Source organism: Prionailurus bengalensis, chromosome B4 (genome assembly GCF_016509475.1).
Source record: "Prionailurus bengalensis isolate Pbe53 chromosome B4, Fcat_Pben_1.1_paternal_pri, whole genome shotgun sequence".
Taxonomy (NCBI): domain Eukaryota; kingdom Metazoa; phylum Chordata; class Mammalia; order Carnivora; family Felidae; genus Prionailurus; species Prionailurus bengalensis.
In genome coordinates this window covers 12,658,920-12,684,659 of record NC_057358.1, presented here as the reverse complement: position 1 = coordinate 12,684,659, position 25,740 = coordinate 12,658,920, and the positions used below count along the sequence as shown (strand labels likewise).

The following is a 25,740-nucleotide window of genomic DNA, read 5'->3' as shown; positions in this document are numbered from 1 at the left end:
CCCCACGTGGTAGTTACTGAACATACAGAACACATGGCCCTCAGAAATGGCCTTTCTTTTTTTCCTAAAGAAAAGAAAAGTTGGCAAATAAGGCTTTAGATCAACTCTGGAATACCAAATTCATAATAAATAACAAAGGCCAACCAAGGAGGTCTTGAGGGTTCATCCCTCCTTCATTGCCTCCTGTCATGAAGCCCACGGGCCTGGGGTGAGAAAGGGGTGGGGAGGAGGAGGAGGAATGAGGCTCCTGGCGGTGTGGCCAGGTCACGGAGGCCGGGTCTTTTGGACTTGACTCCTCTGCAGGTGGGATGTGCTTTCCCTGTGACGCCCCAGGTTGGCTCTGTGCTTCAGCTGCCATGGCTGTCTGGGCACCAGAGTCCCTTCTCAGAGAGTCCCTTCGTGCCCCCCACCCTGTCAAAGAGGGGTTTGGCTGGCGGGTGTCTCCCAAGGCACAAGCCAGTCTCTTGCTGTTTTAGAGCTGAGATTTCAGGACATCGTGGCATTCCCATCTCACTTCTGGTAGCTGCCTCATTGTTTCCCAGGGCTTCTCTGGGCCTTGGATTGCCTCATGGATTGTGTTAGCCAGGCCCAAATTCCAGAACTTTCCATCCTCCTTGGGAGCCCTCAACGCTGACCACTAATTCATGATAGGGAAGACGTGGGCATTCTATTGAGGTCAGCGCCTGCCCTCCCCTGTGAGGCCGTGTGCAGACAGGATCCAGGGGATGCAGAGGACGAGGAAGATGCGGGCATTCTGCCACAGCGTCCCCCCTGACCCCCAGACAGCCGGCCTCTTCTTGTCCCCGGCTCTGTGTCCCTCTCCAGGGAGACACATGCTCACTGCTTCTTCCTCATCTGCCATGGTAGCATTTCTTGCAGGGAGCTGACGCCAAGTAAAGCTGTAGCCCAAAACACCTCACTTAGGCTGAGTTCAGAAATGCCACTTCAGGACAAATCCTTTCTCCAGGAGCTGTTGGCTCCTTGGAACTTCTCAGGACGTTGCTCAGGTTCGGAAGAAGGTTCTCCGTCAGCAGGGTGCTGACCGTTGACCTAGGGACCGTATGTAACACCATCTTTGTGTTGCAATTCTAGTGAGGACCGAGTCATTGAGCACTACAAGAAACTGAACGGCCAGACCAGAGGTCAAGCAATTGTAAAGTAAGTGGCCTCTCCCAGTGCCCACGAGGCTGTGTTTGTGTGTGTTCATATAGCATGTGGCAGGGTTGTTCAGTTCTGTTTGCAAAGACACATAACTCCCGGGGGGGCGACGAGGGTTCAGTTTCAATTTTCAGGTAAATAATCACTCTGAGAGCTTTGTCACGCACACACGCGCACACATAAATATGTCTCTGATTCCAGACCTGCCGAATAACCACCTGTGTGTGTGTGTGTGTGTGTGTGTGTGTGTTCTCTCTTCCCAGCTACATGAGCATCGTGGAGTCTCTCCCAACCTACGGGGTTCACTATTATGCAGTGAAAGTAAGTACCAAGCCTGCCCTAAAAAAAAAAAACAGAAACACTTCTCAGTTTTTCCTTTTTAATCTTACTGAAGATTTTGGGGGGTGGGGACGGATAGGCATGATAGAGGACTTGCTCGAGATGATTGTGTGCTGAGGAGGGTTGGGGCGCTGGAACATTCCCCCCACGTCGGAAGACTTGATGCAGTCACTTTCCAAAACTCATGTTCTCTTATGCAAAGTGGGTATAATGAGTCCCTTCTTCCTTTGATTCTCAGAAGAATCCTGGGACGTCAGGACCGCAGAGCCTCTCAGTAGGACAATTCCCTCTGAAGGCAGTGAACTGTGGAGAACAAAAACCTTAAGCAGAATCAGCAATGTTTTTCTTGGTGGTCAAATGCCACACAGGCAATTTTGGAGGAGGAGGGCCGGCATTAGAGGCTGACAAATTAAGTACATGGCTGTTTAAGAAGACAAGATGTGTCTTCTTAAATGTTGTGATGGCAAGTCTCATGGAACATGAACCCTATGCTCAATTTTTCTTGGTTTTACCGTAATGCTCCAGACTGGGATCCCTTCATTGAAATGATAGATAATGACATGCCCGTGTGCCCTTATCTCTGATGAGACAGGATAATTTCCCTTCTTTAATTGACCCCAACATGGAAAGATTAAGTCCTTGCCCAAAGTCCAGCTGAAATGAAAAACATTTCTGAATGCTAGACAGTTCAACCAGCCAACCTGAGATTCGCTTGCCCGTTTACCAGTTTCTCTCCCCGTGTTTCCATCCAGCTGTATTTTTAATTCCCTTGGACTAGAACGTACTCTCTGCTACGTTTATCTTTGTGTCACTCATTGCGGCTCGCACAGCACTTTGTATGTTTCGTGGCCTGTATCTTCCACTAAAGTGCAGCCTTCTCATGGCCAGGACAGTGTGTTGCATTCCGTTTTTCATTCCCGGAGCCCTGTAAGTGCCTGGCACATAGTAGATACTCGGTAAATATTGACTAAATAAGTGTTTATTGAGAATTAAATTGGGTAGTTGCATGTCCCCCTTCCGTGATGGTAATGAACGTTGGAACTGTATTTGCGGAGCCTGGTTATGAGGCACACGCGGGAACCCCAGTCCTACCCAGCAGCTCAGCTGAGGTCTTTTTTTTAATGTTTATTTATGTTTGAGAGACACAGAGAGAGCGCGGGGGAGGAGCAGAGAGAGAGGGAGACACAGAATCCGAAGCAGGCTCCAGGGTCCGAGCCATCAGCACAGAGCCCGACGCGGGGCTCCCACTCACGAACTGTGAGATTATGATGTGGGCCCAAGTCAGATGCTTCACCGACTGTCAGCTCAGGATCTTTTAAAGCCTGAAATGGTTAAATTCTTCCTGATGTCCTACCAAAGCTCTCCCCACCGAGGGAAGCCTGAATCCCTCTTCTCCATCATTCATGGAACTCTTAGAACCGTCCCAGCTATTCCTGCCCAGAAGTTCTCAAGCCTGAGCTGTAAGTCTGTCATGAGGAGTATCCCCTGGCCTTTTTAGCGTCTCCTGTCCCACTCGAGGAAGGTGAATCCACTGTGGAGACCAGCTCTCTATGAGGTGGCACCTTGAGATGTGCCCATTGAAGTCAGCGGGCAGTCGGCTCCCCCAAGGGAAATTGGACACTTTATATATGACCTGAGGCTCAAAATTCCCCGCGCTGGCTGCCAGCGTTCCACACACAGCCAGTGAGGGTTGTAGAGTCTACATCCCCTTCACCATCTGGTTACCATAAAGGAAATCTTGGGATCCAACAATAGTTGTTACGCATTTCATAGAAACTCCTCTCCGTTGTGGGAATATTCTGTGGGGACGTGCAGCAAAGGGGGCTGTGCCCAAGAATAGGGACAAGAAATCCCCTGGACTAGGCTCTCTCATCTGCTGTGTGTTCATAATTTGAGCTCACCTCCATCGCTCATACTGAAAATAGAGATTCTGAAATTCACCCCTCCGGCCCCCCCGACGAAAGTCTGTTGGAAGACTGTCTGTTGGACAGACAGACATCTGTTGGAAGACAGATGTTAGACTGCCGAGAGAGATTGTCATGGATAGAGTGGATGTCTCTGCGCAGGGACGTCATCCAGTCTTTTACTTGTGTAAACCCGTGTCCCATCTCTTCGTCAGCCCTGGAGTTTGACAGTGAGGGATAAGCCTGTGATACATATATGCTTTCTGCCTTACAATAAAACTTCAGGAACGTGCTTTTCTGCAGTTTGCGAGAGACCAGAAACAGACCCTGTGATTTCCAGAGTGCCGGAAGTGCCTGTGTGTTGGCCTCTTGGGACCTCCAGGCTGAAGCCAGGGCTCTCCTCCTCAGGTGGAGACAGAGCGCACGTATCCACACAAGCCCAAAGGACTGTATCGAGCCCCGCCAGTCGGTGGCCTCCCGATTTCATAGCTGCCGTATTCTCTGGTGTGGTGACACCCAAAGCTGTGGTGGCACCGAGTCCCCTCCTGTGTCGCTCTCAGAGACTGATGGAGGACACACAGACACTTTCCAGGGACAGAGCTTTTTATACCTTTAAAGGACTATCTTAGGAAATTACATACCCTGAAACTTCTAAAAATTCAAAACGTGTTTCTCTGCCCTTTTATCTTTGTGCTTACCTTCAAATAACTCGTGAGGATTTAAAAACCATGAAGCCAATTTCGAGTTGTCGAGACAATGGGGGGGCCGCGGTTATTCGCAGGTGCAGCAGTTAGGACAAATCTAGGGGAAGGCTGCTGGGGATGCCCTGTGTCAGCTCCTAGCTTTCGGGACCTTTAGTTAACAGCTCAGACCCCTCCTCCTTGGATGTAGGATCACACTTTGCAATCTGGTGGCAAGGGATCTCTATTAAAGGAGTGAGCAGAGGGGCTTGGTGTTTCTGATTCGGTTCCCAGAAGGTCTGGGCCTTGATTTTGCTACTTTGTCCAAGATGGCATGAGTCACACAATCCAGCTGATCTCTTAAGGGGAGCAGGACTGCAGGGTGGCCCCTGCCCACCCTGCACTGCCATTGGTCTGCTGGAGGGCTGGGGGGCGGGCCCTGAGTAGAGCAGGACCAACCGTTCGCTTTGATTTCTTGGTCGTTAAAATTGGAGGAATCTTGGGGTGCCTGGGTGGCTCAGTCGGTTGAGCATCCGACTTCGGCTCAGGTCGTGATCTCACGGTCCGTGGGTTCGAGCCCCGCTTCAGGCTCTGTGCTGACAGCTCAGAGCCTGGAGCCCCCTTCGGATTCTGTGTCTCCTTCCCCCTCTGCCCCCACTCCCCACTGTCTGTCTCTTTCTCTTTCGCTCTCTCTCTCTCTCTCAAAAATAAACATTAATTTTTTTACTTTAAATTGGAGGAATCTTAAATGCGTGTTACCGAGTGCAAGAAGCCAAGCCGAAGGCTACACACTGTATGATTCCAACTAGATGACATTCTGGAAGAGGCAAAACTGGCTTCCAGAACCTGGGAGGGGGGAGAAGAAGGGGTGAAGAGGCAGTACAGAGGATTTTTAGGGCAGTGAGGCTACCACTCTGTATATTATCATCATGGTAGATACACATCATTATGCGTTTGTCCAAACTTACAGAGTTCACCACCAAGAATGAACTCTAATGTAAACTCTGGACTTTGGGTAACCATGATGTATCCGTGTAGGTTCATCAAGGTGTAATGAATGTTCCCCTCCGGTGGGGGAGGTTGACAGTGGGGGAGGTTCTGCATGTGGGGGGGTGGGAGGGTATGGGGAACTTCTGTACTTACCTCTCCATTTTGCTGTGAACCTCAGACTTCTCTAAAAACAATTAAATCTTAAAAAAAAAAAAAAGTTTTTTAGAGGAGTCCCCTTCCATGGTGTTCATGGTCCCTTCTAGCTGTGACAGTCGATGACCGTTTCTCTGCTCAGAAGGTCGTTTTATGAGAATGCTCAGCATCTCTCGGATTCTCTTGAAACCCAAAGCCTTACAAGGAGGACAAAGAACAAGCCTTCGCTACCTACTCATAAAGGGGGAAGCACCGCAGCGTGCTGCTGGCTGGGGACAGAGCTGGGTCCCCACCCCAGGGCATGCTCCAGGGCACTGGTTCACATAACTGAGCACAGTCTGATGAGGGGGCACATCTGTTAAGTGAAAAGTAGGAAGTGGGCTCCATCCATCTCAAGGGATTTACGTTTTCCTTTGTCATCGGACGAGCCCAGAGGCCTTCTCTCCGTCCTTGTGTGTGTTCTCTGGCCCTGTATTTACCCATACTCCTTTCGATGTCCTAGGACAAGCAGGGGATACCGTGGTGGCTGGGACTGAGCTACAAAGGAATCTTCCAGTATGACTACCACGATAAAGTGAAGCCGAGGAAGGTAAGCATGGTCTCCTCTGTGGGTGTCCGGCTCTCAGAGAGAAGTGAGTAAAAATATTACACGATGCAGCCTCAGGGCCTCCAGGTTTACCAATCCCCAGCTAATTGGAGTGTATACAAATTACTCCACAGTAATCCAGTCTGAGTTCCCGGGTAAATATTTTTTTTCCCGGTCACTAGGGAAACCTGAGCTGTTATAATTATTTAAGGTAAGGAGACTGGCCCAGCTCTCCCAAAGCAGATTGGCAAAAGGGCTTTGAAGGACTGTCCTATTTGTTAATTTCCTAGTGGGGGGGGCGGGGGTTTCGTGTACTTGGGAAAGGGAGAGAACATCTCTCTTCTATCTTGAGGCCAATCTGAGCTTTTACAAAGCTGCTTTATGTGTTTGTGTTTTTTGTTTTGTTTGTTTTAAACATTTTGTTTAATGTTTATTTTTGATAAAGAGCATGAGCAGGGGAGGGGCAGAGAGAGAAGGAGACACAGAATGTGAAGCAGGCTCCAGGCTCTGAGCTGTCAGCACAGAGCCTGACACAGGGCTCAAGCTCACGAGCCGTGGGATCATGACCTGAGCCGAAGTTGGACACTTAACCGACTGAGCCACCCAGACGCCCCTTGTTTTGTTTTGTTTTGGTTTGTTTTGGATGCTGGGGAGCTAAAAGAAGAAATTGTAGGTCAAAACAGGGTGAAAAATAAAGAAGAGTTAGAGGCATTCCTGCAAATCCAGTAAATATTTTAGGGCATATTAGAAGTGATCAGAAATCTGGAAAAAATAAGGTCATCTGCCAAAAAACAAGGGAAGCAGGACAGGGTCTGCAGAGTCATTGTAAATACAAACCAGAGTGTTTGAAAGGGGCACAGTGCTTGAATTTTCTCTGTTTTCATTTACACACATTTTTCAGACCAGAACAAATTGGAAAATTATAATGGAAAAATATCTCTGGGCCAGAGCTGTCATTCAGATCGTCTGGCAGAGAATAATGGAGAGACGGTTTGCAGTTCAAACCCCGAAATACATATTAAAAGTCTATCAAAACCACACTTGCTTTAGGAGGGAGAAAGCAGTATTGGTCCATTATGTCATTCCAGATTGCTTTCCAAGCTTCTTTATCCACGAACAGGACTGAAATCCATCCTACGTATCCGAGCTTATCGTAGACTATCCGCTGAACATCTGCCCTTAGCCAGCTTCTTTATTAAAATGATAGGGAAAAAAAAAAATGGCCCCATGCTGGGGAGGATTTTGACTCAATTGATCAGTAAGTCAGTCAAGTTCAAAGAAAAGATCTCGAGCCAGTGAGGGGGGACTTCTCCCTCGGGGACAATTCAGTAGGAACCTGCCTGTCCAGGGGCACACTGTTTCGTGGCTAAATCCAAAACCTCTTGGGTTTCTCCTTAAACGCTGCAAGGCATGAATTAGACCCCGAGTTATTTTTACTCTGTGTTTTCCTCGGTCACGGGGTCTGTGCTTCTTCCACAGTCTGTTTCTTCCTGTTTTCCCTCTGCCCCTTTTCCACATGGCCTTTTGTAAGCTTCTTTGTTTTTTTTTTCTTCTTGCATTCACTTTTCCCTCCCTCTCTCTTTTGACATCCCTCGTCGTCTCCTTTCAACCTTTTTTTCCTGCTCACAAGAGCCATGAACCCTCCTAGATCCTTGGACAAAACCCTGGTCACGATCCCTCGGGCCTTTGATCACCTACGCTGGTGGAAGATCCAGGCCAATGTGCACCGCAGAGAGTGACCAGGGTTTGTCAAAATGCAGCAGTTGAATTCTGCTTTCCCTGTGCGCATCGGAAAGACAGGCTCACAAACATTCATCGGCGTTCAGGTTTTAATTTATTAATATGCTTACGCCTGCTTTATTTCCCTAATTGAGATACTCATGAAGATTGCGGAATTAATGGGATAGCACTTGACAGATCGGGGCACCGTGTCCCTGGTGCACCCACCATGTCCCAGACACTCCGTAAATTGTAACTATCCCTGTCGGACTGTGCAGCAGGCTTCAGGATCAGGAGAAGTACATGCCATGGGGGTGGGGGGGGGGGAGGGCGGGCAGTGATCAGCCATTGAATGAGAGAATTTACTCTCATGTGTTATGCAGGTCAGCCAAAGAAAAATGTTAAAGGGTCGGTAAATTTATTCAGGGTATTGGCTGTACTCAGACTGAGTTGTTATTGGAAACGACTGATGCTTCCGTGGCCTCTGAGGACGGAGTTGGGATTCTTGAGTCTCCTACTAATTGAAGGGCAAGCCAAGCCGTCGGAGTCCCCGCGCACCATTCATTCGCTCAGAAAAACGTTTGTTGCGTACTTGCTCTGTGCCCAACAGAGGGGACGGTGCTGAGGTTTGTCATGCGTCCAAGGCCTGGCCGGGCCCCTCGGGGAGCAAGGCGGGTGATAATTGCGCCGTTGGTGTTCCCAAGTGCTCTAAGAGAGGGTCGGTGAGGGCATTAAAGGAGTCAGGCCGTATAGGAGTCTCGCTGTCTTAGAAGCATCGCTCTGGTAGCGTGTGCACGAGGAGCTGGAGAAAATCAGGACCGGAGTTGAAAACCGGGGCATCCTCACAGGAGCCTGGGCCAGAGCTGGCGGGGGCCTCAGGCTTGGCTTCGGTCATAGGGGTGGAGAGGGGGACACAGAAGAGATGGTGAGAAGGTAGGTGGGACTGACCAGTTGTAGGAGACGCGAGGGTGGCGGTCGGAGCAGGGGAATCCGAGATGGGTCCCAGCCAGAGCGGGGCATGTGAGAGGATGTAAGGAGGGCAGTGTGGGACGTGCAGAGTTGGAGGCGTGATGGCACATCTGGGGTGCTGCTGGGGGTTCGGTTGGAGCTCCAGAGTGTCAGGAATTTCCCAAGCATAACTGACCCAGAGACCGAACGGGCAGAGGAAAGGGACAGACCCTTGGCACGCTGTGAGCAGACCTCCGTTCCCCAACCATGCGTGACCTTCCCTGTGAGATGGAGGTGGGACCCGAACCTTACGTGATTTGGGGAGCCCTCTCTAAGATGTTAATGTGCAGTCTGAACGTGAAATAAGAACGGGCCTCTGCAAGGCCCGTGACAGGAAGAGAGGCCCGCATTTCGTTAGCCTGACGAGCGTCCGTATCTGCAAAGACGTGGGGTGAGGTCTGCAGGGAAACCTGACCCAAGCCGGAGCCGTGGTTGGGGCCCGGCAGCAGGGGCAGGCGTCAAGTGCCCAGAGTCTGTCTCCAGGGCTCCAGGCCCGTGATTCTTGGTCTCAGTTGAATACTGGAAACTGACACGAAACTGTCTGAACGTGCATGGGCCACAGTCACCCTGTTGCACTGCCCCCCGCCTCTGATCCTCCCGTCGCCCATCTAGAAGGCCTCGCAGACCCGTCCTACGTGCAGCTGGAGTTGAGGACCAGCACGGCCATCTGGGCTTCCTTTCCCAGCTTGGGGACGGTCGGCCCGGCTCTGCAGGTGTATCTGGCAGTGAGGCAGTGAGCTGCGGTGCCCCGAGGCACAGGTGCCAGGCTGGGCCAGCTCCCCGAGAGGGCGGCCCTCCAGTAGCACCGCTACTCTTGTTCAGGGGCTGGGCGCAGCACCGCCGCGGTGGGCCCCCAGTGCCACTCAGGAACCCCCCCCTCTCATCTGGAGGCCCTTCTACAGCACCGGCTGTAGCTTCAGCCCAGGCAGAGGCCCTGCCTGACACTCTGACCCAGTTCCAGAGCCGTGTCACATGGAACCAGCATTCTGGAAGCCAACATTCAAGTAGAGGCAGTGACGGGGTGAGCCTGCTGCCTTTCCCCTGGAGGGCCTGGAGGCATCCTGGGCTCTGCATCAGCACAGCCAGAGGCGCTCAGCAGCCGTCCTGCGAGAATCCACTCAAGTGTTTCCATATGATCCACCAAAAAAAAAAAAAAAATTAAAAGGCCGGGAGCCCTAGCTGATTGCTGCCCAGAAATGGGCAGGACCCTAGCTTGTTCCAGGGTGTGCCTGGTTGGGTGCACTTTGCCATTCTGGTTGGCACTCTGAAGCCCCGGTGGCTTTGGGGGATGCGAAGCACAGGTTACCTCCCAGGTGGAGTAGAGAGAACGTTTCGGTCCTTGCCCAGTCACACGCTCCTACCTGCTCCCCGCACTTTCTAAACAGATGGGCTCCAGCTTGCAGAAGAAACTGCTGCTGTTTGTCAGAAGAAAACCAGCTTCTTTGTCCTCCGGGCACACGTGTCGGGAAGAGGTAGACACGTGGGGACACCCGAAAACCGTGTTTTGGCTTTTGTCTACGTTCGGAAGCTCAAGGCCAACTTCAGAAATGTTTTAGAACTGCATGTGCAGAAAAATAGCACGCACTCCCCCAAAAACGCTCAAAAAAGTCAAAATGGAACTAAATCAAAATAGAAATTTATAATTCATTCATGTGCCCCAGAACATGGACCCTTGCTTGCATATATGAGTTTGGTTTTTTTTTTAAATTTTTTTTTTAACGTTTATTTATTTTTGAGACAGAGAGAGACAGAGCATGAACGGGGGAGGGGCAGAGAGAGAGGGAGACACAGAATCGGAAGCAGGCTCCAGGCTCTGAGCCATCAGCCCAGAGCCCGACGCGGGGCTCGAACTCACGGACCGTGAGATCGTGACCTGAGCTGAAGTCGGACGCTTCACCGACTGAGCCACCCAGGCGCCCCATTTTTTTTAATGTTTATTTTTGAAAGAGAGAGCATGAGTAGGGAAGGGCAGAGAGAGAGAGGGAGGCAGAGAATCCCAGGCAGGCTCTGCAGTGTCAGCACAGAGCCCAGTGCAGGGCTTGAACCCACAAACCTTGAGATCGTGACCTGAGCCAAAATCATGAGTCGGACATTTAACAGTCTGAGCCACACAGGCGCCCCTGTTATAAGCTCTTAAATATCCTGCCACCAGCTCTCATCAAATCCTTCCGTTCCTCCCGTTCACCCAGTGACGAGTTCCCTCTCACCCTGCCTCCCCGCTCCTGAACCCCGAGATGTTTTTACTAAAATACTGTGTCACACTTTGCAACCTCCCTCTCGGCTCCCTCAGCTCACCTGTCTTGCTTCCGCCGCTGTGGTTGGACAGCTTGTGCGCACAGTTGAGAACGTAGCCCGCGAGTTCGGGGGCAGCAGCGTCCACGCGTCTGACTTTGTGGGTTTGGCACTGGTGAGAAGAGGGGAAGGAGGGTCCCGGCAGTCGGAAAATAAAATCTTGCAGCTGCCAAGATGATGCCATCCCATTTTCTCCTAGCTACCACATCCCATGGTGGCGTGCGCGTGCTTGTGTGCGAGGGGAGCCCTGCTGGCCTGAGTAAGAGGTTCTCGATTTCCGAAGTGGCCGTCCTGCCGGCCTCGGGGAATAATGCAACCTTGTCGGCTCGGCACTGGGGCACCCAGGGTGAATCTCAAGCTTCATCTTAGTTTGCGTTTATGGCCAAAGAGACGTGAGCTGAGTTCCATCGGCGCAAAGGGACTGTGGGTGGTGATGGGCCGCGCCGCGGATCAGCTGCCCCGTGGCTTTCAGACACCTGCACCGGCACAGGCAAGAGGTTTTCCTCTTTCCTCCTTGGGAACGTTGGAATGAAAATTAAACGACAGATTTGAGGAGGCATTGGTTATGAACACTGGCAGAAGCAGCATCACGCCGGGCAGAGATGCCCAGGCTGGATGAAACCTGTCACGTAGGGTTCTCTCTTTTAGAGGAGGACCTTGCATTCCTTAGAGCAAAGCCGAGAAAGTCCGAAAGCTGGAGCTCTGGGACAATGTGTCCCTTCCCTGAAGCGTGAGGACCAGAGGTGTTGGGACGTGATCCCACACTCAGGACTCTGTTCCCACCAGGGCCACACTGAGCCACTCAGGAACTGCCACACCGCTGCAGTTTGCACTCTGAAGACCTGTGGACGCTCTGGCCCCGTGGAAGCATCAGAAGCCATGGTAAATTACAGGAGAAAAGGCTTTCCGAATGGGGCGCCAAGAAGGTGCAAGTGATCCCTCCTGAGGGCTGAGGCTGTAAGCGTTAGGGGACAAAGAGTACGAAACACGTGACTCCAGAAACCTCCCTAGAAAGAGTCTGCAATATCTGTTAATCATCCTGCATGGCTGCAGCCCACTGGCCAGCCCCCATCTACTGAAATCCACCCCCCGGGGAGGAATGCTAGTGAGCTCCTTATTACATATTCAGCAGACAGCATTTACTTATTTATTTGATATGCAATTAGGGGCGCCTTTATGTACACTTAGACGCACAATTAGAAGCACTGCGGGGTCCCCTCTGAGACATTAGGAGAAGGAATCAGAGTCCGTGGTCTGCCCCCTGTCCCCCTGGGCAGGCGTGTAGCTTCCTGTGGTTCCCGAGAGCATTTCGGAAGCAGGGGCTTTAGCTCAGGGAATTGATGCATTACTGTCACCTCCCCAGATTAGTAAAGATTTTTGATGATGAGACAGGAAGAGAAAATAATATTTACAGGAAATATTCCATTAACTATGAACTGCGTCCCAGCGGAGTCAGCCGGCTTCAATTATTCAGTACTAAGCACTCCATTAAGTGCCCTGCCGACTTACTGTTCCGCTTCTGTTTGGACGCACTTGACTCGTTGTCGGGCTGCTGAGCCCTCTGCCTTGGCAGGCCCTGGGTGGGCACCTCCCTCATTCCACTGTCAGGAGCCCTCTTGGAAACCACACCCTGTGCACCGCCCCCGGGGCAGGGGGGGGGTGGGGGGAGAACCCCACTTGATGCACTGAGCGTTCTTAGCATTTTGCCGCCTTTGCTCTTTCACACTGTTGGGTCATAGGGCCCCCGCCGGTTGCCGCCCCCCAGTCCACACAGATCTCCCTCCATGCAGACCCAGAAGGGTGCAGGGGCTGTGGGTGACAGACGCCGGCCACGGGTCAGCAAGAGGGGCCTGCGAGGGGAAATGGGGGTGGGGGGGAGTTAGCATCTTTAAGTCCCCAAGGAAAAGGGGGAAAGAAAGTAATTACAGTGTAAGAAAGTTGAGATGCCCTTCCCAGAACATCAGTACGAGACGTCCTGTTGCCGAAGCACCATTACCGGGTGTGGCTGAATTCTGTCTGGAATGGGAATCCCAGGCTCTCCTCCTGTACAAGAATTGCAGTCGCCAGAAAGCGCCGCGCTTTAGAACGTCGGTAGAGGGTGTGAAGTCTGAAATCCTCCCCCCAAAAATGGTCCCCCTTTGAGAGGTGCCTCTTGTGGGCCCGGCACTGCTCTGGGCCCTACACATGTCACAGCGAACCAAAGGGGCCTCGCTGTCACGGAGCTTACAGCCCAGCGGGGAAGAGGGTGAGGAGATGGTGTTAAGTCCGTCTACAATATACGGCGTCAGGGTATTCAGTTCTAGGAAGACAAGAAGTCAGAGCAAGGAAGGGTGGAGGAATGGATGGTCAGGAGTGGTCTCTCCAAGGAGGCGACGTTCCCTGTAGGAGGTGGCACATCAAACCCCTGGGAAGCAGGGGAGAATCCGCAGGAAGTACTTCCAGGATTAAGGCCGGTGGGGAAGGGGAAGGAGCACACAGAGAGGGGAGCTGAGCTCGGAGGCAGTGGGAGGAAGCTCTGTAGCTTGGGGAGGAGCCATCAGAGCCCTCGCCAGGGGACCGGGGGCGGAGGCTAAGCCCCAGCATCCACCAATCACTAGATGTAGGTGACCCACAGAGAAGGGGTCCTGGACTTGGGCGAGGTGGCTCCCCACAGCCGAGGGCGATTCCGGGAGAGGGGGTAAGTTCTACAGTCGCAGCGGGAGAGGCCGCTCCCTATGGCACCGTGGCTTTTTTTTTCTTTTAATATTTATTTTTGAGAGAGAGTGTGTATGAACGGGAGAGGGGCAGAGAGAGAGGAGAGAGCCAGAATCCCAAGCAGGCTCTGCACGGTCAGCACAGAGCCCGACACGGGGCTCGAACTCATGAACTGCGAGATCGTGACCTGAGCCGAAGTCGGACGCTTAAACCCGCTGAGCTCCAGGCACCCCAGCCCTGTAGCTTTTACGGCATGGTTCTCAGAGCGTGGCCGTGGACCAGCAGAATCCACATCACCTGGGGACGTGATCAAAATGCACACTCCACGTCTCCACTGGAGACGTGGGGACTCAGACCCTCAGAGGTTGGGACTCGCGTTGTTTTCACAAGCCCTCAAGAGGTTCGGATGCCGCACGTGGTTTGCAGACTACTGCTCTACAGACAGGTCACAGGGAACTTTCTTTGTGATTCTACCTCGTGGTTAGTTGTGAAGATAGTCTCGTCAGAGTTAAAGTCAAACTCCCCCCTGGGGCAGCTCCATTTCAAAAAAAAAAAAAAAAAAAATCTTTGTAAGCCAGTGGTCCACAGCAAATCTCCCCTGTGACCGAGGAAAACACAGAGTAAAGAACAGACTCGACGGGCCAGCACACGCCTTGCTTTGCTGCGACAGACCTGGTCGGTCTGATGTCATGGTGTGACTGCTCACGAGGGCCGTCTTCCACTGTCTGAAGCGTCCTGGTTTTGATACTAAAACCCCATGGTCACAGAAATACAAATACTCGATGATTCTACTTCCACGAAGTTCCCAGAGCCGTCCAACTCACAGAAACACGAATGTGGATGCTATTAATTCACTCACTCCCAGCGTTTTCAGGGAAGTTGTGTGGCCACCCATTCGCCGTGTGCCTCTCTTTCTATGTCCGTGAGATGGAGACTTGGAACCAGGAGCCCTCGTCTGATTTTCTCCATCTTGAACGTTTCCATCTCAGAGTTTTATTTTCTGTCTCAAAACGCTGTTGCCCTTGACATAGCGAATATCGTTCGTCTCTTTTATGCTGAGCAGGAGAGCCAGAATTGCCGGGAAGAGAAAACAGTATCTCTTTGTTAAGAGGACGGATTTTTTTTTTCTTGGTCGTAGGATCTGGGAACCCAAGGTCCTTCCGTTCCCACAAGTGCCGTGAAGGCCGTTCTGGAACCTCATCCTGAGTTATCCAAAACGCCAAGGAGACCAATCTGTATCTTGTGGCATTCTTGTTAAAACTGTCCCCACAAGATTCACGCTGCCGTCAGACTGTCACTTTTGAAGAAGAGGAGGTCTGGGAGCAGAAGATAAAAGCACTGTGCCATCCAGGTGGATAATCCTCAGACAGAAGCTGTCATGGGAGAGCAGTTTCTCTGCAGAGGGGCAGAAGGAGAGAAATGTAGTTATTCCTTTAGGAGACGCAGGTGCAAATCTCTCCTGGGGTGATCTGCCTGGAGGTACCTCTTGGAGGGGGGTGCACTTGGCCCTGAAGATCCCACCCGAATGGTCCCTGGGGCACTGGTTTCAGGGATTAGCCTCCAGGCCTGGCCTAACCCTTTGGTGCCACGTTCCTGTGCCCACCTCCTACCCTTATCTGTAGCGGTAAGATATCTGGTCTGATGGTCATGACCCCTCAGTCCAGATTCCAGCACTGCACCACAAGTCATTTCCCTGGGCCTACGTTGCCTCAGCAGCAAGGCAGTTGATACAGACGATCAGGACTCTTGAGGTGGAGACAACCTAGAAACAGTTAAGGAGAGTGAAACAAGAGGCACCCTCATTGTAAAGCCCCAAAGGAGCAACTAATAAAAGGAGAAACGAAAAAGAACATTTGCTCAAAAAAGTGGTAGAGGGAGAAAATGTCCATTTAAAAAAATTTTTTTTGATGTTTATTTATTTTTGAGAGAGAAAGAGACAGAGAGAGAGACACCGAACATGAGCACGGGAGGGGCAGACAGAGGAGACACAGAATCGGAAGCAGGCTCCAGGCTCTGAGCTGGCAGCACAGAGCCTGACATGGGGCTTGAACCCACAAACTGCGAGATCATGACCTGAGCCGAAGTCGGACGCTAAGCGGACTGAGCTACCGAGGCGCTGAAAGTGCCCATTTCTAAGCAGGTGAACCCCTACCTGTCTTTGACTGTTGTCCGGTTTAAACAGAGCCTGAGGTGGACCTGATGAGATGAGCTGTTCTCCCTCCGTGACACGCCCGCCCCTTTTGTGATGCATGAATTCTCCTAGGGCTCAGTTACTTCCCACAGCAGTGCCTGGTCTCAGGCTTCTTGTCCTCCTGAAGCGGGCGGGCACATGTGACAGCACAAGGGAGGCCATATCAACCGCCAGGTTGATGGCATGGAGAGTAGGGGTCAAACACAACCATTAGGTATTTAAAACATGCAAATAAACGCCCAGCTAGACAGGCCAGAGTCCCCTTGAGGCTGACCGGCTTCTAAATAAGTCACAGATTCCCATTATTCAGGGAGCCCCACTGACCTTGGATGCAGCTTGAAGAAGCAAATTAAAACCAAACACTGTTGGCGGACCCCAGACCTCTGCAGAGGGACATCCGGTAACCCCACCCACCCCAAAAGGAGCCATGATCCAGTAGTGACTTGGGAACAGATTTGGTTTCTCTGGCTTCAACCCCAAAGACTTTGCTAGTCTAACAAGAACGTTGACCGCCTGGGTCTCAAAAGGCCGATCTCTGTTATCTCACACGGTTTTCTAAAAACGGGTCCTTTCCGGGGCGCCTGGCTGGCTCAGTCGGTTAAGAATTCGACTTCAGTTCAGGTCATGATCTCGTAGTTGACGAGTTTGAGGCCCGCGTTGGGCTCTGTGCTGACAGCTCGGAGCCTGAAGCCTGCTTCAGATTCTGTGTCTCCCTCTGTCTCTGCCCCTCCCCAACTCACGTTCTGTCTCTCTCTCTGTTAAAAATGAATAGGCATTAAAAAAGTTTTAATAAAAATAATAAATAAATAAATAAATAAGGGTTCCTTCCCTAGATAAAAACCGGGACAGTCCTGTAACTTGTCTGATCACTCCCAAGAAATAAATAAATACAAAGTCTCACGGTCACGTTGAATAGCAAAATTAACTCTATGAAGTAATTAGAGTCCTAATACCCAAAGCTCCAAACCTGACTTCAAGTTAAATCTTCTCCCCTCTCCCACTCACCTGGCCATCCTGCTCCTCGTCGTTTTGATTTCTTGAGCAGGAAGGAGCCAGTCAGCAGTTTGGGGATCCCCCAACTTGAGGGGGCTCCCGTCAAGTTCTCCCGGCGACCGTAGTGAGCACGGTCTCCAGTAAGTTTGCTGCAGGCACCCTCCACTTCCCTCCCCAGGTAGGGGGGAGGCTCACAACACCTCTCTCTCCCCCTAAAACCCTCCCTCAGTTTCCACCTTGCCAGACATTTTATACCCCAAATGAGGGTGAGGGGTTTGGGGGTTATCTCAACTATGAGGCTTAAAATTTTTTTAATTGTTTTAACTGCGATAAAATACACATAGAATTTACCACCAGAACCATTCGTATGTGTCCAGTTTGTTGGTATTAAGTATATCCACATGGTTGTACAGCCAATCTCCAGAACTTTTTCACGCCTGAAACTCTGTCCCCGCCCCCAAACAACCACCTGCACACGCTCCCCCCTCACCCCCAGCCCCTGGGACCCAGGGTTCTACTTCGTGTTTCTGTGAGTTGGACGGCTCTGGGAACTTCGTGGAAGTAGAATCATCGAGTATTTGTATTTCTGTGACCATGGGGTTTTAGTATCAAAACCAGGACGCTTCAGACAGTGGAAGACGGCCCTCGTGAGCAGTCACACCATGACATCAGACCGATCAGGTCTGTCGCAGCAAAGTAAGGCGTGTGCTGGCCCGTCGAGTCTGTTCTTTACCCATTTTTTGGCCTCTATTCCTGGGTGGTCTGCTTACTACCCATTGGTCTCAGCCAATGTTTCCACTTTCATATTCCGTACACGGTTCTGCCCACAGAGCACAGTTCATCACAACCTTGTGTTGAGCCAGGTTGGGGAGACTCCAGAGAGCCCTGGCCAGTGAAATCCTGGACCATTTAACCACCCAGTTCTTTCCAGCATCACCAGCAGGTGTTTCTGACGGCTACATGAGGCTTTATGAGTCTCCTCGCCAATTCCTGTAATCGTTCTGGGAAGTATTTCCTGCCATCAGATGTGGCCCATGGACTCCCCCCGGACGACAGCAGACTTAGCCTCCTTGTGCTGAATGTTCCTGTTCGGGCCTTTTATTAGGAGGGCAAAGAGCCAAAGGGGCTGTGGATGCCCGTCTCTCCAGGCCTCTTGTTCGCCTGGAAACCAAAACCCAGCCCTTCCCGGTGATAGGCATTAGGGGCCCCAGCTGAGAGAATTGCCCCTACGTGCGTGCACACATGTAGATCTTTAAGTACAGCCTTGACTTTATGCTTGCAGCTGTGGGGTGTGAAAACCCATAAAAAAAAACAGATCGCTGACCAGATTTCTCACCAGCCCGCTCCGGGAAAGACTACAGGTCACCCAGCAGCGGAGGAGAACATTCCCCTGGAGATGCCTCCACCCAGAGCTGTCAGGCAAGGGGAGATCAGGTATCATCCGTAGAAGCCAACACAGCAGATCTGAGGGGAGGGGCCTGGTCAGAGGACCTTCCAACGGGTGAGGGATGCTTCATAGGGTGAAGGAACACCACTAGGGGGGTGTGTTGAGGGGGCTTTTATCCTGGATGCCTGGCTCCTTTCAAGCAGTGGCTCCTTTCAAGTAGTTAGTTGTAACTAAAGAGCGTCTTGTGATTCACGGTTAACCCAGGCCAAGATTTGCCAGTCAGGAGCACGGGCGAACCCCCAGGGAGCTCTCGGTGGCTGCCCATCTCTTCCCCCAAGCCCTAGGCACCCTCAGCCTGCTTTCCGTCTCTGGATTTGCCTCTTCCAGACGTTTCATGTGAGTAGAATCCTAGAATCTGTGTTCTTGGAGTCTGGCTTCATCCACTTAGAAGGTTGGCCAAGGCCATGCCTGTTGTTGCCTGAATCGGGACTTTGTTCCTCTTTGGCTGAAGACTATCCCATTGTCTTCTGAGGCTTCCTTCAACATTTCCTGCATTCATTTAGCAAACCCACACCCACAAGTGGTGCCTTTGGGTCTTTGCATCTGCTCTATTCCCTCATAAGGTGTATGGCTTTGCCCCCAGTTTCCTCCTGAAAAGACTCAGCTGTCCCTTCAGCGATGCTTTCCCCAACCACCTTATCGACGGTGGCAACCCATGTCCTATCTTCTGTTTGTCCTTGGAACCTGTTTTCCTTTGACTTCCTAACTGCATGGTTTTCTTAGGTAGTTGCCTGCCTGCCCCCCCGCCCCACAAAAATGTATGGATTCTCTTATATACCTACGTACCTAGATCTGCTGCTTAGCACAGTGCCTGACACACAGTAGATACCCCATAAGTAGTTGCGACATGAATAAAAACAGCTGAATGTTAGCTTGTGTGGCACCACCAGTTGTGAGGCTGTCTCCACGTGGACGTGTGCAGTGGCCACAAGGATAAGTACGTCGCTCCTGTAAGGAAGGGTTTGAGCGTTCCGGTGAGAGTGAGCCCTTTATAAGCAAGGGGAAGGGAGGCAGGAGGCCCCGGCGCTTTTCACAGCGCAGGTTTGTTGTTGGGAAGATGAAAAGCATAAAAAGTTCTTTCCATCTCGACCGTCCCTTGATTTATTTATTTTTATTTTTATTTTTATTTTTGTCTCTTGGACCAAAAAGAGCCACAAAGCTAACAGTCACTGGACATCAGGAGTGCCGTCGCTGGGGTGCTGAGGGCCGTGGTACAGCACTGACTAGTCTGGACACCTTTTCTTTCTCCGAAGCAGGAAGCGTTAGGCTGGGAAACCCTGCTTGTCGGCTCCAGTCACCGTGTTTTTGTCTTGGGAAACCTACCAGGTGGTTTGTGCTGAGCCAGGCACACATGAGGGAGCTCGGGGAGATTTTGTCTTTGTGAACGAGCATGATTCTAAGGGGAAACCCAGGTTAACCTCACCTTCCTGAAACTGTGAGCCTGTGGAACACCCGATGCCGGCCCAGCCAGAAAGAACCGCGTGGCGAGGCCCTCACCCCCAGCTCCCTGGGGCTCCGTGTGAGCCCTGCCTCGCGTGAAGCTTCCCGAAGAGCCTGAAGCCAGCTGAGGCCCTTTGTAGGCGGAAGGAGCTGTGGGAGTCCCTCCAGGTCTGGAGAATTCCAGCTTGGGACCATAGACTCCCCCCGCCCCCAACCCCGTTCCCTGTGGGATACAGTTTAGTTCAGACCGTGGCTGCCAGAAGGCTGTGGTTCCTGGGCTGTGGCTCTTGGGCTGGCCCTACCACTTCCCTGTTGCCATATCCCTTGCAGCTGAGAGATTTACTCATTAACCCCCGCCGGGGTTCTTCATGATGTGAACGTTGACTGAATTTTGTGCGGTGGGTAAGCATTCAGATACCAGCTCCCATCATTGATCACCTGTGTGACTTCAAGAAAGTGACTTAACCTCTCTGAACTTTGCTGCCATAATGCCTACTTCCTAAGCTCTTTCTCTCAGCAGATCATTGTTGAGTGCCTAGTTCCCCCTGGGAATTGCTGTAGGTGCCAGGAAAGTAACTTCAGGAGGCTCCTAGTCTGGTAGGGAGGACCTTTAAGGGAAAAAAAAAAAAAAAAACAGTTGAAGTACAGGATGGTCATTGCCTTGGCAGAAGTACATATGTGGATGTCCGGGGGAACTAGCCCAGGCTGGGGGTGGGGAGAGCTCTGGGAAGAAAGCCTGGATTACAGCAGGCTGCTGAGTCCAAGTATGGGTTTCCTCCTCTGCTCCCCACCCTTACTCCCCCAAATTTACAGTTGTCCAAACTGACCTGTCCAATCAAGGAAGAGGGTAGAAAAGCAGAGTTGTAAATAGGACCAGTCCTTCTGGAAACATCCTCTCTTCCCCCTTCTTTCTGGGAAGGAACAGTGTGGCACGGAAACAAAACCCCTCCAGCAAGAAGATCCAGAGGGAGAGGTCCCCAAAGTCCAGCGGGGCCCCAGCTGCAGGGATGGCCGCCCAGGGGAGGGGCCGGACCCCCCAGCAGACGGTCTGAAGTGGGGCAGTCCCGGCCTCCCCACCTCTGCTGGCTGCCGTCCCCCCTGCAAGGGCAGCCAGCAAGACCACAAGTATTCTCTGCTGCAGCTTGGCTTGAGAAACAGGCTGCCAGCCCCCTGGTCCAGTGCCCATCGGCTGCAGCTCTAAGACCCTTCGAGCCGGGAGCGCCCGGAGCTCACACCTGAGGTCCTAGCAGCAGGCGGCCAGCCTCTCCCATGGCACCCACAGAAACCACAGGAGACCTCGCTCCCAGGGGACCGGCCAATTCTTGAGGCACTAGGTGTTTAAAAGTCTACACAAGCTGTTCTTAAGTAATTATTCCCAAGGAACCCTTGCTGCCTCACTAATTTCTTTTGGTTTTTTTACGGTAGAGGATTGTCCTGTTAGGTTTTTTTGTTTTGTTTTAAGCTTGATTAAACCAGGTTTTAGCGAGGAGTCTGTACCTGTTTTTCTATGGAGAGCTGCTTGCCAACCTGTTCACCATCCTGTCCTCGTCTTCCTTGGAGTCGGATGGCCTCCACCAGAGAAACGAGGTGTTACGGTGATGCTGTGCCCCTGGACAGAGCCACCAGCCATAAAGGATGGATAACTGCCACCCTTCCCCTCCCCCCCCCCAAAATGAAAAATACAGGTTTTCCCCCAAAGTCTGCTCTCCAAGGTAATCCAAACAAAAACCCTTCACAGTGGTCCAAAGAGGGAAATCCTTGCCATTCCGGGTGAAAACGGCCCATCCTAATTTTCCCTCCAGATGTGCCAAATGTCTCCAATTAGTTCCCTCTGTGAAGCATCCCCTGGACCTAAGTCATGGCAGGTGTGAGGAGCCTTGAAGGTTGTTTCACTTTTTTTGAGTTTGCATTTTAACTGCAGGTAGCACAATGGAGTATTAGTTTCAGGTATGCAGTATGGTAATTCAGCACTTCGACAGATCACCCTGGGCTCACTGGGACAGATGTGCTCCTGAATCTCCACCTCCTATTTAATCCAACCTCCCATCCGACCCCCACCCTCAGCCTTGAAGGTTTCTGTAAAGGAAAGCCTGGGGCCCACAAGGTCGAGCTGCACAAAACTGGACCACAGTGTTCACTAGTTTAAAAAAAGAAAAAGGCAAAGCTAGACCCAGATAGCTGGCCTGGCTAGCTTCTCCATTCAGGACTAACCTTTGTGCATTCCCCAGAGGCACTCTGAGGAGGGAGGAGCTTACCTCAGGAGGTCAAGGACAAGGGAAAGACCCTTTCAGCTTCTCTTTAAAGTTCCTACATTTGCCATACTTCGTGGTAAGAGCTTTATGTAAGAAAGACCAAGTCCCCGCAAGAAAATAGAGATGCCCTCCAGGGAGAACAATAAAAGGAAATGAAGTCCGGTGGGGGGGGGGAGGGGGGAGGGGAGGGCGGGAGGGAGTAAAAGTGGCCTGTTTCTCTGGGCCTGTGAAGTACTTCTTGACCCTCTATCTCTTTTGCCCAAGTGATGATTCTGAAGCCAAAGGAAGCTAAGAGGTTTCTGATGGGTTAAAGAGAGGTCATCCATTAAAGGGTCAAGGCCTGGTGCTCTGAGCATCTGTCGCTGAATTAACTAAATCAATTTAGAGCTTGTGTAGTCTGACGGCAAGGAGTAGGCAGCCAGCCGGAGCAACATCTTGATTCCATTAGGTCTGGCTGCTGAGAAAAATTAGCCATTGTTTTCCTTGCTGGGTATGTGGCCCTTTGGGGAGAAAATAGATGCCAGGGAGCCCTCCTTCGGTGCAGGTAACAAAGGGCGTACTCCTCTTCACTTGGTAAGCTGATTATCTGTGAACGTGGCTTGCCTATTTTGGGCGGTCTGATTTGCTTCCCAGCATAGCCCATTCAGTGTAATACTGAGCGGTATTATAGTAGGATGCTTTCTTCCCAGGGTTAATGTTGGGAGATGAGAGATTGTAGCAGGTGAACGGTCAACGCTGACTCTGGTCAGAATTGCAGTGGACCTGGGTGGGAATTGGCTGGTTAATAATTGGAGCCAAGGAGCCCTAAGGGAACAGCCAACGTCATCTGAAATGCAATGAACAAGAGCCCAGGTTAGGCTTACGCTTGCATTGGGGAAAATCCAAGTAAGAGAAAACATTGTTAAGAATGCCCATGGTACCATAGTAGCCATATTTTTTGAAAAACTATGTAACCTGTACTTGGGGCTAATAGGTGTCCTGGTGTGTAAATGGTGGAGGGGAGAGAACATCATGATAGCTGCTATTTTTTGAGTGCCATGTGCTGGGCACCATTTTAAGCACTTTATATCTATTAATACGATAGCTCTATGGGGGGAAAAAAAAAAGCTTGTTAGTCATAGTATTTGAAAGATGAGAAAACTAAGACCCCAAGAAATTACACTGGCGGAATGTGCAACCAGTAAGTGGTGGACCGTGTGGCTTTGAAAACCATTCTTCTAATCAGTATTATTCTGGATGGTCTCCTAGAAGTAGGAAGTGTTTAAGACCAGCAATTATATTTTTAAGCTCCAACAAGGGGCAGGATGACTGACACTCCTTGGATTTCCAGTGCTGGCCTTCAACACATGCCTAAAGATGTAGGAATGCCCGTGCGTGCACATACACGCCTCCTTTTATGGAAAAGGAGCCTAAGATACAGGGGGGCATATAGAGTCGAGATGATCACCGAGGCCTCTTGACTTCCAAGCCAGAGTCCCTGCCCCTAAAAGTGATGAACCGAAACAAAGTAGACCCCACTGTTTCAAAGATTGGAAAGGGGGTAGGGATTAGATGTGACCTACAGCCCCAGGGACTTGCTTCTTTCTTCTTTAAGCATCAAGTAAAATATATTGAATGCTTATGCAACTGCTGGTAGAAAAAAAATAAATCCTGGCATATGGTGTCAACCCACGAAGTTGGGAGTGACGGCCCTGTTTCTAGAAGGTGAACACTGCAGAAATGAAACAAGGAAGTGAGTTTTCTAATTCGTATGTTTCATTCTGAGCTTGGAGATTATTCCTGGCTATGAGTCTAATTCTTTTTATAAGAGCACTCTTTGCTGGTGTTTGGAAAGCATACAGGATCTTGAGGTTGCCAGGGGCCTTTGAAGAAGCAGTCCTTTCCTTACCCATTGGCTTTGCAACAATTTGTTCTCGCCCATCGTCAGGCCTTCGTGGTAGGTTAGAAAGACCCTAGGACAGCCCAGTCACGGGATGGGTCCCAACATCAGTTACTTATTTAACCTCTGCCAATTCCCTAATCTCTCTCCACGGGGTTTGCTCTGTCTTTGGAAGCAGGAGCCTGGACCAGATGGCTGCTGGGATTCTGTATATTACCCCCCCCCCCCGCCCCCCAGAAGCAGCAGGAAGTTACTCAGAGGTCATGATGAGGCTTGGTGACTCAGCCTCAGGGACAGGAGGAAGATAGGCTCCCTGAAGTCCTCGTCAAGAATCAGAGCCACTAAAGCGAGCTTCCTGTTCGGCCTTTATTTCCGCATCATTCCAAGAGCTTGCCCACCACCCCGTGTGCTGTTCCGGCACTCAGTGAACACGTGTCCCCACCGTACCTTCCCCCACTCACAAGGAACATGGCATGGGGGCGGACATTAGCCCTTTTCTGCCTTGACCTTCAGCGATACACAGGATGTGGGAATCCCTCAGACCAGCTAATAGGACCCAGCTACCCAGGTCGGCTCATTAAGTGTGTATAGTGCAACCTCTTGCTCAAACACGGTTATTTATTAGCCACTCGTGTTTGCTCTCCGTTAATGTTTCCCATCTCCTGTTTCCCCCATTACAATACCGAGGTCCAGAAAGTGGACGTGGAGGACCCATGGTCACTTGGGAATGCCATGTCTGGCTCAAAATCGACCAGTCCACATGTAGTACCAGCCACGTTTCCGCACCGTGGTGATAGATCCTGTCTCCGACCACTTCTGGACCGTTTTTCTAAGTTCTGGTTTTCAGGACAAGCCCCGTTATTGATGCTGTTCTTAATCATGCTTCTTGTCGTTGGTTAGTCCTTACTTGGAAGCCTCAAAGCACTGAGGCATCGCTGTACAGAAAACCAGAAGAATCCGGGTCTCTAAGAGGAGAAAGAAGTAATACTTGTTATCGTTTCCAGCAGAAAGGGAACGAAAAGCCATTGTGTAGAACTAGAAAGATTTGGTTTTGTACTTTCTCCTTACAGTGACGTCGCTGCTCATTTGTAAAAATAATTCTCATAAAGTTAACCAGCCATTAGTGAGTAAAAGCTCTTCCCGCTAATTGGTGGGTCCGTGTGGAAAGGAGCACAGAGTAATGGGCCAGGTGCCCTTGACTCGGGTTTCTGGTTCCCTCACTGACTTGCTGTGTGGCCTGAGGCAGTTCCCCTAATTTCTCTGGGCCTCCCTTTCCCCAAGAAGTAAGTTTCGGGCTCATTCTTCTTGGGGAATGCTAAAAGATCAAAGAAGGCATGTTTGTAGAACTTGAAAGATGCCCAGATGAGGTACCTTAGAGAGGCCTTGATTTAATATGTATTAATTTATAAATCCTTTGATTATTGATAAACCAGCATGCTAGCTTTTAATTAGCTGCGTGGGCCTAATTGGCCGTAGAAGTCCTGCAAAACCCTAAGGGAACTAGCCAAGCCGTAATGATCGTCCCGTGTGTGTGACGTGTCTGTATGTGGATTTGCAAAGCACATCGACAGCTGTCACTGGTAGCTGGGTTATGATGGCTGCACCAAGCCAGAGAGGCTCTCCTGAAAGTGACACGATCTGGGGCTGCCTCCAAAACCAGCACATCAGAGTCCGGTGCACCCTGTTGACAAAGAGGAGGCAAGGTCGAGCATCTTCTGTCTGCTTGCTGCTGGTACTCGGGGAGCCTTAGCGTAGAGGGTTTAGCAGGCTGGCCTCGAAGCTGCGGGGCACAGGGGCCTGGGGCCAGAAACGCCCAGCCCTCCCTGAAGGGACGGTGCATTTACAGCAAGCGATGTAGGCCCTAGTGGCCAGCATCTGCCTGAATGCACAGGGGAGACGTTTAGCTGCCCTCATAGCCTGGCGCCCCACCCTTCCCATGTGCCGTGCATGAGACGAAAAAGTCCGGGCTCGTCTTTCCACACGAGCACCTCCTTTTCGGTTCCCGGGACCCTGCT

General features: G+C 51.2%; 1 protein-coding gene and 1 non-coding gene across 6 annotated transcripts in view; both read left to right on the top strand.

Annotated features, from left to right (window-relative positions):
• FRMD4A (FERM domain containing 4A) overlaps window positions 1-25,740 on the top strand; it is a 616,540-nt gene that overhangs the window by 520,811 nt on the left and 69,989 nt on the right. For all 5 annotated transcript variants that reach the window (XM_043563478.1, XM_043563479.1, XM_043563484.1 and 2 more), the window contains 3 exons: window positions 1,093-1,158; window positions 1,422-1,479; window positions 5,727-5,813. In XM_043563478.1, the coding sequence (XP_043419413.1) occupies window positions 1,093-1,158; window positions 1,422-1,479; window positions 5,727-5,813 (211 nt within the window). The remainder of the gene's footprint in view (window positions 1-1,092; window positions 1,159-1,421; window positions 1,480-5,726; window positions 5,814-25,740) is intronic.
• On the top strand, window positions 4,588-4,672 carry TRNAR-UCG. The gene has a single exon. It is a non-coding gene; the product is annotated as a tRNA-Arg (tRNA).